Source organism: Chenopodium quinoa, unplaced genomic scaffold, assembly GCF_001683475.1.
Source record: "Chenopodium quinoa cultivar QQ74 unplaced genomic scaffold, ASM168347v1, whole genome shotgun sequence".
NCBI lineage: Eukaryota > Viridiplantae > Streptophyta > Magnoliopsida > Caryophyllales > Amaranthaceae > Chenopodium > Chenopodium quinoa.
Genome location: NW_018742577.1, coordinates 1,512,687 through 1,526,322, shown reverse-complemented (window position 1 = coordinate 1,526,322; position 13,636 = coordinate 1,512,687). Strand labels below are relative to the sequence as shown.

The following is a 13,636-nucleotide window of genomic DNA, read 5'->3' as shown; positions in this document are numbered from 1 at the left end:
TCATTTTATATATTTTACAATACATTAACAATACTTTTTGTTTTTAATATAGGTGTTCTTCCCAACAATTGCGTTTGAACATCACTACCTGTTTTGCTTCAACTTTATCAACAACAAATTAGAGGTGATCGACAACAGAAAGCTGGAGAAGGGAGTTTCATTTAAAAACAAGTATAAGGATTTCCTACAAACAATTGTAATAACTCTGTAAAACTAAATTTTAATTGTTCTTAAAACTTGTTTCAACTCATAGTGTTCATGTAACTAACTTGTACTTTTTGTATTGAAGTTGAAGGCATTTGCACAATTTCTAAATGAAACACATACAAGCAAAAGAGATTCTGTAAAAGAATTCAAACTAATAGTCAAACAAATGTCATGGAGGAACAATGATAACAATGATAATATACATGACTTTGGAATGTATGCCCTGAAACACATGGAATCATACAAAGGGCAAGCTAACTCACTTTGAAAAATAGGAATAAAGGCAGATGATGTAAGTTCCTTACATTTTATACACGATTTACTTATTGTTCCTGACTGTTTTACTTAATGATCTTTATACATATACTGAATGTTTGTTGCAGCCTGATAAAATGACAAAACTGAGGATGGAATACTGTGGGAAAATCTTGATGAGCGAAGAAAAAAAGATCAAGAAAGAGCTACTAACCAATGCAAAACAGATGCTTATTGATGTGAACTGCTATTCAACGCTCCCAATTTACATGGTGACGCTCCCATTTAAATGTGAAATTACCGTTTTGACCTTATGTTAATTTGACCTATATAAGGCTCCACCACTTTGTCACATAGTATACGAGCAGTTTGATATTATTCCCGAGCACTTTGACCCACCACTTGCATTTAATCAATTATTTAAAAAATATTAATCACAACAAAAAAAACCAAAATTACATAACATTAATTATGAGTAAAAAAAATTTAAGCACGAAAAAAAACCAAAAAAAAAACAAAAACAAAAACAAAAAAAAAAACGAATTTTAGGGACGTCCACCTGAAATTTCCGGATGTCCCAGGGAACATCCAGAAATTTCAGGCGGATCTACGTAGATCCGCTTGAAATTTCTGGATGTTCCTTGGGACATCCAGAAATTTTAGACGGATGTCCCTTAAGACATCCAGAAATTTCAGGCGGATGTCCCAAATTTTCAGGTTTTTTTTTTTTTGAATTTTCAGATTTAAAAAAAAAACCTATGTTTTTTTAATTTTTGAAGAGAATTAGTTTTTAGAGAGAATGTACGAGCGTAAAATGTGTTGTAACTGTCGTGAGTGAGTGTCATGAGTTATTTATATACGGGGGCAAAAACGGAATTTCATGAAAAAAATACGAGCGACGAGTTGTAATTTGGGAACGACGTTTAACAACACCCCATAATAATTAGTGTTTTACATTGAAGAAACAATTAGAATTTAGTTGTACATTACCTGGTATATAATCTATCTTGTATATAATCTATCTTAAATACTCTTTTTGATTTGATATATAAATAGTAAAAGCTTAGACCAATCTCTTGCAAAAAGTATATAAGACAAGTTTTTTAATTCTTTTGTATAAAATTCTAGAACAATAAGTACATTAAGTGTTAAAAAAAGGGCAGGAAGAAAAAAGGTAGAAACGCCCAATTTTTTCGCCGGATCTAGGATGAAAGGTCTAGATCATTTGAATAACCGTATGGATGATCTAAATTTCTGGGCGTTTCGGCCTTGATTTGGCGAATTAAGTTAGTAACATTAAGTGTTAAAGTCTGGAACAATAAGTACACCAGTTTAGAACAATACGTATAAAATTCTGGAACAACAAGTATAAAAAAACAAGAACAATAAGTACACGAGTTATGAATAATATGAATGTATATTAGTTATGAAACTGTTTGGTTAAAGGTTGTATCAATTGTTTAGGCATGTTGTTCTTAGTTGGAAATTTGTAATGAACCAATTTGGTTGAAGGGGAAAGTAAATAAAGTAATTAAGACATTCCAAAGTGATGAAATTGTTCCTAACTTATACACGTAATGTTCCTAACTTATATGCTCATTGTTCATAACTTTTATACGTATTGTTTCAAACTATTATACCAATTGTTCCAAACGTAATACCGTATTGTTCCAAAATTTTATACCTATTGAACAATGGTTTTCTTCTAGGGTTGATGTAGTCATCCTGAAGTACTGTTGTGGTATTGCTTGTGCTACTTAATGCTTTATTGTATTTAAATCACTTTGCAAATCAAACTTAAAACTTTTTCCATATAACATTAATAAACTTCTGTTATATAACATTAATAAACTTCTTTGGGACCGTAAGTAGGTGAATTATGAGGATTCGAGCCTTATCCTTTGGGGTGGCTCGTAAAAACATATACACCGGCAAAAGTTGCTTTCTCATTATTAAATTATTATAGACTACGCTTGCCTTCACAATATCTGAATCAGAACACTCTTTACTTGCTCTTACTGAAAGTAGTTCGTCTGCAACTCTCATCAAGAGTCCATTCAGTTTAGGCTCTTCAGATCCATTTGATTCCGTATGATAACTCTTTCTTTTGCCCCAAGAGCTACCCTTAATGGAGCTACTCGACCCACTGGTATTCTTTTTGGAGACGTTCATCTTGACAGACAACATATCAGGTTCTCGATCGGCCTCAGGATGCTACAACAACAACAGCATGCTCAGCATTTCTACTAATGATCGTGGCTAAGGGGTTGAACCTAAAAGCATTAATCTAGGTATTAAAGGTGAATTGGGGGGGATGGGGGGGATTGAAGGTATGCATGGTAAGCAAATAGCATAGCCAATGGCACAGCAAGTTACAAACACAACAACAGCAGCATGCTCAGCATTTCTACAATGAAGAGATTCACCTCATATATACGGTTAACATTTCGGGGCAGCATACCCCACTCTTGGCACTGCTCAGACGTGATTTGGTGATTACCAATCTTTTGACCAAATCGATAGGCGAATCTTCTCCAGAATTCGTCAGACCACATCTGTGATTTGTGAATTCCATAATGTCCTTTGGCACATATTTCATCGAAGACACTCACAAAGGCTTCGTCCCAAGAAGAATCCCAAGCCATCTATACCAGAAAAATATCACTTTTCAAATAGATACTCATTTATTAAAATATGGACTCATTTAGGAATTATTCCAAACTTACTGTTAAAAGGTCACCGGTTGAAGCACTTCGTTTTCGTATTCGTTTTTCTGTTGGGCGTAGCTAGAAAGAGAGGAACAAAATCATTCACCCAATGCCCATACCAATCAACACTAAGACCAAACCAAAACTGCCAATAACAACCATTAACAATACCAAACCTCCAAATTATCACCAGCCAAAAAAAAAACAACCAACGACAACAATGATATGCCATAACATGATTGATCAACAACTGCAGATTATCAATTATCAATCATAGAACAATATTAACAACTACAATCACCACTGCCAATCAATAAGAACATAAAATTTCAATTCGCACAACAACCAATCAATAACACCTCACCAAAAACAAAAATTTCAACAATGGTACTTCTAAGGCAAAAACAAAAATTTACTCACCGCGGATGTGGCCTCTTCGTGTTCTCTCCTCCTTGTCCCACTTAAAGTGGTTAGGGTTCTATTGTTGTCAGCAGGCATTTTGGTATTTTCCTAAAACTATCAAAATTTGCCCAAACGAATTCCTGGAGAAGAAAAATGATCGACATAGGAGTTATTGAAGGTAGGCTTTGAAGACTGAAGCTATACATGCATTGAATCATCAAATCAACTTTATCTTCTTAATTTTCCTGTCGGCTGCTGTGGTGAAGTGATTTGGAAGTTGCATTCAATTTTTCAATTGAAGTTTAATATAACTATTACCAAACTAATATGGTCTTAAATAAAACCATGAATGCCTCACCACCTTCTAACCTACTAAGTCACCTCTAACGCTTACTCGTAAACAGATTGTTTCTCGCTTGAATACAAAAATCTAAATCCAAGAACCAGCAACATCCTTTGTACTCAGCATACAACAATTCAAAACAAATTAAGGCAAACTGTACACTCAAACCAGTAATTCACTCTGACAAGGTTTTGCAATTCTAAAAACAACATATAATTTGATTCAAAGGCTTAATTGACAGTTGATTCAATAAATTTTACCCCATGGAAGCAGCGATAATTAAATCAATTTTTTTTAAAAAATAATTAATTAATTTTTGTACTTCATTGTAATAATTAAATCAACTCAAAATCAAATAAACAGATCACTTTAATCAAATGCCTACTAAAATCATCTACTTGTATTACTTAAATTCAAGCAATCCAGAAACACTAACGATTAATCGCAAACAAAAATTAATTTAAAAAAAAAAAAAATCAAATTAAGCGAAAAAATAGAGTGAATTACCACAAAAAAACCAAACCAAACAAAAATCAAAAAATAAGTTTTTTGTACTTAATTATAATAATTGAATCAACTCAAAATCAAATAATCAGATCACTTTAATCAAATGCCTACTAAATCATCTACTCGTATAACTTAAATTCAGCAATTCACAAACACTAACAATTAATCGCAAACAAAAATTAATAAAAAAACAAAAATAAATCAAATTAAACAAAACAATAGAGTGAATTGCCACCAAAAATCAAACCAAACAAAGCAGCATAAACCCAAGAATTACACAAACCACAAAAATTAAAAATAAAGCATAAAAATCATAAAAATTAAAAATTAAGCACAAAAATCACAAAAACTAAACCCTAAATTCTTGAAAAAATTACCTGACCCTTGACTTTGAGATTGATGTGAGCACCTTGGTCACCGGGCTTCTTGTCTTCTTCCTGAGTTCCAGACATTTTTCTCACTCTTCAAGCTTCGCTTCGTTATCACGCTAACAGTCTTCCTCCCTCCTTGAATGCACCACTTTCTCCCCCTTTTTTTTATTTTTTTCAATTTTGAGTCTCTCTTTTAAAAATGGAGTTTTGGTCTTCTCCACCTTATTTATAAATAAATCAATAAAACTTGCAGTGTACGCTGAGGTCGAGGTACTATGGAGTCAGCGTACACTGCAAGTTTTGAAGCCCAATACAAACATAGCCCAATCATAATAAATTTGGTTTTGGTAATTTTTTTTTTTTTTTTTTATGGAATTGTAGAGGCAATAATTGGTATACACTAGACCCTAGTGTAGGTACCCCAACCTACACCCCCTCTAAACGATGTGTTTAGAGTGTTACCCACCCCACTAAGTCACTAACCCACTATTTCTACCCACTAACTGCAGTAAAATAACCCTACCCCACATATATATATCTCTACATAAATAAAATTCTATTTCAAATAATTTTCTCTCTTTAAAACCTTCTTCTTCATTTCTCTAGATTTTTTCTCTCATCAAACCCAACAAATTGGAACGAAAACTGCTTCAAACTACAGCAAAATTGCTTCAAAAACTCCAAAATTGCTTCAAAATTGTAGAAATGTCTGACATTCGAGAAGAAATTAAACAATTGCAACAACCTTTACGAAAAGAGTAAGTAGTTTGTTCATTATAGTAAAATTGTTTGTTTAAACCCTAGATTTTATAATTTGTTGATGAAATTTCATGTTCGAAAACATTATATCTAACTTCATTATAATTACTATTATGCATAATTGTGCATTTCTAATTATTTTTGTAGAACCAAAAAAGATGTTTCAGAGAAGAGTACTACAGGAAAAAAGTACTTTGGAGAAAATCATGTTGAAGAAGAAGTGTAAGTTTTATTTCAAATTAATGTAAAATTTCAAGTGTGGGAGGAGTAACTTGAACATTTGTTGATTGATCATTCATGGAATGAGGCCTGAACATTTCTTCATTGAAGTTTGAACAATCCTGAGTTGAAGTTTGAACAATGTCGGAAACTGTAGGTTGAACTTTTGGATTAACTTGAGCATTATTTTTAACACCAGCACCACCTTTATTTATAGGAACATTACATTGAGCTTGAACAGCAGAAACACCAGCAACACTTTTATTTGTAGGAACATTTAAATCCTTCGACTGCAAAAAAAAAAAAATGCTCATATTAAAATATATAAATGTTCAATTACAAACACTTAAATAAACAGATAATTAATTAATAAATAAAATGTTCAATAACAAAACTGCACATGATCAATATGGAAAATTTTGACATATAATATTATCAAGAAAAAATGGTAAAAACAAATAAGCATATATGACATAAAAAATATTAGTAAGTACAAATGATAAAACATAATTGATTAATTTAAAATATAAAAATGATCCAAAAAAATAAAAAAAATTAAAAGCATACAAACAAAATAACGTAATTCTCAAACATAGAGCAATGAAATAAATTGAAGCAACGAAATATTCATAACAAAGTATGAACAATCCAAAAACTTTCATCATAATCATAATCAAAATTTGAAAATTGACAACGAAAAGAATCTTAATATATAAATTAAGTTAAAATAAATAGAGCAGTATAACACAACAAAGTATTGATGATAAAAATTACAAAGAGTATGGAAACGACTTAGCAAGATGAAATGACTTAGCAGCGCTGATTATACAAAGAGTATACATTTTGAATCATATAGAAACCTTCACAGCTAATCCTAATGAGAGTTGGATTGGTGATTTGAAACCAAACAATGTAAGTGTGATAAATGTTCAATAATGTAAGATATATTGTTCATTTATAAAACAGTGTATATAATTAACATTTGTTAATTTATTTTGTTCAACAGGTAAATCAAATTAGGAGCTAAGGATGAAATACATAGCAGGACTGATGTTATTTAAAGAAAACATTTAATCTAGGTTAAATAGAAGAAAAGCAAGAAAGTTTGCAGTGGAATAGAGTCATATGTTCAATTATGAATGCGTATATGTTCATATCTTATACTTCCTCCGTTACACATTATACCTTGTTGCACGTTTCCCAAGACAAATTTTGTTAATAGGTGATTAATAAAGTAAAGGGTTTGTGATTAAGGGTATGAGAGAGAAAGAGGAAAAATTAATCAACCACCACTACCACCCACAAGCAGCGACATCCACCACGCCCAACGCCCACCACCCACCACGCCCAACACCCAACAGCAGAAACATCCACCACCACTCACATCTACCCACACCCCGAAACCACAACCACCTCATCTCGTAATCACCATCTCACCACCACCACCCTATCCCGTCTCATCACCATAACCACCCAAAACCCACTCCAGACAACTCGTATCAACACCGCAACTCGTAACCCAGTCACCACCGCCAAGATCCGAAACCCCAACCCACCCAAATCGCAGCCACAACTAAGATCTGAAACCCCTCCATAACCAACCTCAACAAATTCGCAGCCACAACCTCCATAACCACCGAAAACCAACCTCAATCGATTTTTAGGTTTCAATTTTAAGGATGATCGGCGGCTATAAAAAGGGGGAAAAGAGTCGGCGACAAATTTGACGGGGGAAAAGAAGCCTAGTGACTCGATCGGTGGTGGTTTTCGAAGAAGAATAAAGAAAGAGAAGCGGCTTTTGGGTTCGGTGTGGCTGGTCGGAAATTTTCTAGGAATTTCAGGGCAGCAACGATGGACCCGTTCAAGGTTATGGGTGGTTGGCTGGGTGGGAGATTTCGGCCAGGAGATGGGCTGGGGTCGTGGCAGTGAGAGAAGAGAGTGAAAAGTAGTTGTGGTTGTGGTGGTGATGGTTGCTGTGGTGGTGGTTGTGGTGGAGGTGAGAGAACACTTGGTGATGATGGCAGTGGATAGGTTGAGAGGGAGGAGAGAGATTAAGATTAGGGATTAAATCATAAATAAATTAATTTGGTTTAATATAATAATAACATGTAATCTTATTAATTTAATGTGTGTTATTGAACTTAAGTAAGGGTACATGGGTCATTTTACACAAAAATATTTACCATAAATGGAAATTTTTACTTTGTTGCACATAATGTGTAACATCCGTTTTTGGAAATTGTTGCACATAATGCGTAACGGAGGAAATATATAGTTTTATAGATAGATGTTTTATTTGAGAGGAAATAGGCTTATAGATATTATTTGTTAAAAAAATTATTGTAATTGATATTTCATTTTAATCTTTGTATGAAAAAAATGTATATATACATTTCTGGAATTGGGTTTAAACATTTCTGGATTGAAGTTTGAACAATCCTGAGCTGAAGTTTGAACAATGCTAGGAACTGTGGGTGGAACAAAAGAACCAGCTTGAGATTTTGTAAACGCACTAGTATGAATTGGAACTCTTGGATTCACTTGAGCATTAATTTTAATACTAGCAACACCTTTATTTGTAGAAATGCTAGAACGAGCTTGAACAACAGAACCTTCAACAATATTTAAATCCCTTGCCTGCAAAAAAAAAAAGTCAATTGATCAATATAAAATCAATAAATGTTCAGTTACAAATACTTAAATAAACATATCAGAAAAACAAAACCTTAACAAGAGATGAAATATCTAGATCAACACATATGCTGGATTGAAGAGTGCTATCACCAGAAATGATAAAACATAAATACATAAAATGTTCAATAACAAAGCTGCAAATGATCATCATCATAATCAAAATGTATAGTATAGATTACAAATGAACATAAACGGTTCCAAAAATGATCAATAATTAATACATAAAATGTTCAATAACAAAACTGCACATGATCAATTTGTAAAATTTTAACACATAATATTATAAAAAAACAAAAATGTAAAAACAAATGATCATATATAGCTTGGAAAGTGAACATAAATAAATTAATATGTTGATATGATAAAATATAAATGATTATTTAAGAATATAAATATGATCAAAACAAAAAAAAAAAAAAAAATTAAAGGTATCGAAACAAAAACACGCAATTCTCAAACACATATTAAAGAAATAAATAAAAAGTATTAGCAATCCAAAAATGTTCATCATCATCAAATCAAAATATGGAATTGAAGCAACAAAAACATATAATACATAAATAGTAGTACACAAAAAACATTGAGTAACAAAATTACATTGAAATAAACAGAGCATTGACGTAACATAGTATTGATAATAAAAATTAAAAAAATTATGATCATAATTACTCACATTGATGAACAAACGAGTCAATCAATCGAATGCAAGAGTGAAACACACTTTTGCAATCTCAATCAAAATGGTAAAGGAAGAAAATCAGGAGAGAGAAAATAAATTGAGCAAAGATAATGTATGTATTAAAAATCAATTGAGGAGAGAGAAAATATAAGGTTTAAAATCATATTTACAAAGCTAGAATAATAAGAAAGGAAGAAATTAAAAAAGAAAAAAAAAGGAAAAAAAATAATCAAGGCAGTTCATGAGTACTACACTACTACCCACAGCAGCTACAAAACGACGCAGTTGTGATGGGGTTGTAGGTAGAACACCCTACATGAGGGTCTAGGGTAAAATTTTCATAGAGGCAATTATGTAGTCAAATTTGATACTTGGTCAGCACCTAGGCATTGTGCCTGGCCGTCGTGGGCCGTGGCCGGCGGGCCATAGTTATTGGTTGTCGGGCCGTGCCTGGCGGGCCATGGTTATTGGCGTACCGGGTCGTGCCAACGTGCTCAGGTTTACGTGTCGTGTCGTGCTGACCAAAGTCACAGGCCAGCCCACGTGCTAGGCGGGCTCGTGCCGTGCCAGCCTGCGTGCTAGCCTTGTTTTCCTTTTTGTTTTTTTTTTGTTAAAGATTTTAAGTTATAAACTTATAACTTATATTATAGCTTTATTTTATTATTTTTGTAAAACAAATAAAGTTTAATATTTATGTTTATTATTATTTATATTTATATTTATATTTATATTTATATATTTAGTTTATACTATTACTTTAAAAGTAAATGTTTATGATTTATTAAAATATATTTTTGTATTACTAATTGGTATAATTTTCTTTTTGTTATATTAATTTACAAATTATAACAAAATGGGAAAAAAAAAGGCAATTTAGACTTTGAATGTGAATAATGCATACTTCATATTATTATTACTTGAGTTGAGAAAATTGTACAATGATAACAATGATAAAAATCGTACAATGATGGTATTAAACAAAAAATTGGATAATGATAATATTGATAAATGATAATGATTAAAATCGTACAATATACAAAAATTGTCTATTCTTCTTCTTGTTGTTGCTCGTCTTCGTCTTCGGCTTCAAGGTCATCGGCTAGTTGGATAGATTGGGAACTAGCCGAACCCGAACGGTCGGAAGCGGAGGTTCCTTCATCGTTGTTGTTGTCGTCGTAAGAAAGGTATTGTAAGTGACTTTCCGCGTCCAACCAATCTTTGAAACACACGCACATTTCTAGTGTTTCGGGTTTTAGACTTGTTCTTCTATCGTCCAAAATCCTCCTGGATGCGCTGAAAGCTTGTTCGGAGGCAACGGAGGAGACTTGGATACCAAGAATGTCTCGTGCCATTGTCACCGAAGTTGGATGCTTCGTGCTTTGTTGTTTCCACCATGCAAGGAGGTCGAGGCTGTTTATCTCATCATCGTCCATGCCTTTGGTGAAGTCGTAACTCAGGTACATCTGCAACTCCGAGACGTTGCTTTGCGTTCTCCTTATTGATGAATCACCTGAAAACCTTGAAATCAAGTTAGTAGCTTGTGAAAATAAATGTTTGGCCTTCTTACTTACGTTTTTGGATGGTTGGGAAGGGCCTGAGCAAGGAATGGTGTCATATTTGATTTCATAGGCTCTTTATAAAGCAAAAAACTGATCCTTCACATGAATCTTATAGGTGTCTACATCATCGTCAAGAAGCATGCATTGAAAATAAATGCCAACTAACATAAATGTGTTTTCATACTTTTGCCTAGGATCTCCGACCTAATATGGAAGCAAAAATATAAATCAAAGGAATTTCACTATAACATTTACGCCACTTTGTTTCCATTGCTGGAAAATATTGATCATAATCACTTTGGTTGCGATGATCAGCGAAAAGTTGGGCGAGTAAACATGCATTAGAAAGAAAGTTTTGAGCACAAGGATTGTAAACAAAAGAAAAACAAAACGTCATATTATATAATAACTGTAAAAATTGCATATATCTTTCACAGTTATACCAATCATCCTCAAATATAGCATTTTGTGGAAATTTTTTGTTGTAAAAAATTGTTAACGGATTCTTGTACTCAATTGCCTTAGTTGACATGTCATAGGTGGAATTCCACCTAGTTGGGCAATCGGTTTTAATTTTTATTGCCCTTATCTTTTGTTGTTTTAGAAAACCTTTCCATTCTTGGTATCTCATGTTTGAGCTATTAATAGATATAATAGCATCTCTGATTTTGTTATAGTATGGGCCAATTGCCCGAATTCATCTTGTACACATAAGTTAAGAACATGACAAACACATCTAGTATGAAGAGCATCACCATCTAATATTACATCGGTTATGTTTTGTTTGACATAATTAGCTGAATATGTCGTAGAGGTTGCATTGTCAAAAGTCATTAACATTATTTTTTCTCGAACGTTGTATTCATTTATTGCTTCCATTTAATGGTGAGCAATGTTAATGCCGGTGTGTGTGGGTATTCCAACATTTTGAAATGTATTATTCTTTTTTGTAACAACCATTGATCATCTACCCAATGGCAAGTCACACATATATAGTGATATTTATAACCACTATCCCAAGAATCAACAGTCAAAGACACTCTACAGTTAAGTCTACTTAATTCGTCTTATAACCGCACTTTGCACTCTAGAAATTTTTCATTGCGGCAGAACGAACGGTTTTCCTAGAGATTTTTTTTTTTATGTTGGGGTTTTAATGCTTTATTAATGTAAGTGTTAAATGGGTCACTTTCGGAGAAAAGAAAAGGTTGTTCGGCGTGTACTATCATTTTCCCTAGTTCATCCCTATCCCTCTCATAAGGTAAAGCCGTGTGGATGGAAGTGGGAAATTTTTGGCTGGGTTGGATCACTAGCTGGTTTTGCACAAGTGTTCATGTGTCTAGTTAAGTGTCCCGTCACGGATTGGGATTTTGCCGAGAATATATGACCACAAGTTTTACATTTTGCTTTTGTTTGGAGTTTAGTTAGGAGGAAATAATTCCATACATCACTCTTTTGGTTTTTCATAAGTAGCATCTCACTTTCGGTTAACCATTCCTCATGTGTGTTTGGGAATTGGGTGGTTGTAGAACTAGGGGTTTGTTGGTTAGGAGTAGAACCGGAGACATTTTGGGTTTCTCGTTGGCTAGATTAAAAGTTTTGTTGGTCACCAAAATAATTAGGTGGAAATTGATCGAATTATGGGAATTGGTGTGGTGGTGGAAATTGGTTTGGTGGTGGAAATCCCAACATATTATAGGGTTGAAAATCGGAAGGTCCGGAAGTACCATTGTGCCTAAATTGCTCATAGCCTAGGGGGAAGTAACCGAGGTCATTGGTTGGACTCGGAATTTGGGGGCTCGTTGTATTAGGTGATTCCTTAGAACTACTACCACGGCCAAGTCGGCTATTCCCCCGCCCCTAGATGATGGGTTGTTCGATGCCATATAATTTAATAATAAGATTTTTAATAAAAACTAATTAACAATAATAATAATTAATAACAACAATTTTAACAATAAAAATAATTAATAACAACAATTATAACAATAACAATAACAACAATAATAAATAATAACAATAATTGTAACAATAATAATAATTAATAACAACAATTATAACAATAACAATAACAATTAACAACAATAATAATTAAACAAGATTATTCTAATAATAACAATATTAAAGATTAGTTTAGATCTTACAATCGTGGTTCAACGCTTTCCACTAATTACGATTACGAACTTTTTAATTTTTTCCGATATTAAGAAAATATTTAGAGAATTTAAGAAAATTATTAGAGAATATAAGAGATTAAAGATTATTAGAGATTAGAAGAAGAGATTGTGAATTTGTGTTTTGGGAATTGAATGGAATTGGGTATTTATAGGGAATTCGGGGAGGGAAATTGGCAAAAAAAGAGTCGTTATTAGGCTAATTAGCCGTTGCTCTCCAACAATAATGTTACCGTTTTTGACCGTTAGCACGCGGGTCGTTCAGGGTTGGCACGAAAGCTGTCCTGGCGGGCCGTGCCTCCATACCAGCACGGCGGGCCACGGCCGTGCTCATGCCGGGCCGGGCCTGAAAAAACGAAATTATGTCTTTGGCACGGCCCGTGGCACGCATGGCGACCGTCGTGCCAAGCCGGGCCAGGCGTCGGGTCGTTCCGTGCCGCGTCGAAATGCGGGCCGTGCCGAGCGGCACGCGGGCCAACCCGGCCCGTGCCCAGCTTTACTTGGTCTTAATAACTTATGTTGATTACTATACTTATTGGGAGATTGTGGTTATTGTATGTTGCAGAGTTCCGATTTACGCTGAGAGAATGAAAAATTTTGGTTGAACTCGGTGTTATTGTGTATAGAGGCGATGATGCAGACAAATTTGATCATACTCGGTTATAATTCCCTGTGTTGATTATTGTACTTATCGGGATTTTTTGGTTACTGTATGTGTAGAGTTTTGATTTATGATGAGAGAATGAAAATCTTGGTTGG

The 13,636-nt window shown here is 33.7% G+C and overlaps 1 protein-coding gene across 3 annotated transcripts; it reads right to left on the bottom strand.

Moving 5' to 3' along the window:
- Window positions 1–2,259: 2,259 nt before the first annotated feature.
- On the bottom strand, window positions 2,260–5,296 carry LOC110720909. Of its 3 annotated transcripts, none has more exons than XM_021899996.1 (5): window positions 4,800–5,296; window positions 3,591–3,712; window positions 3,189–3,248; window positions 2,889–3,107; window positions 2,260–2,676 (listed from the first exon to the last, which is right to left on the bottom strand). In XM_021899996.1, exons 2-5 carry the CDS (start codon window positions 3,666–3,668, stop codon window positions 2,296–2,298), a joined length of 738 nt encoding a protein of 245 aa, XP_021755688.1. In that variant the 5' UTR covers window positions 3,669–3,712; window positions 4,800–5,296; the 3' UTR covers window positions 2,260–2,295. The 3 variants fall into 3 exon arrangements, with proteins under 3 accessions (XP_021755688.1, XP_021755690.1, XP_021755689.1); XM_021899998.1 differs by having other exon boundaries at window positions 3,189–3,315; window positions 4,800–5,294; XM_021899997.1 differs by lacking the exon at window positions 3,591–3,712 and having other exon boundaries at window positions 4,800–5,268.
- Between the last annotated feature and the right edge of the window lie 8,340 nt (window positions 5,297–13,636).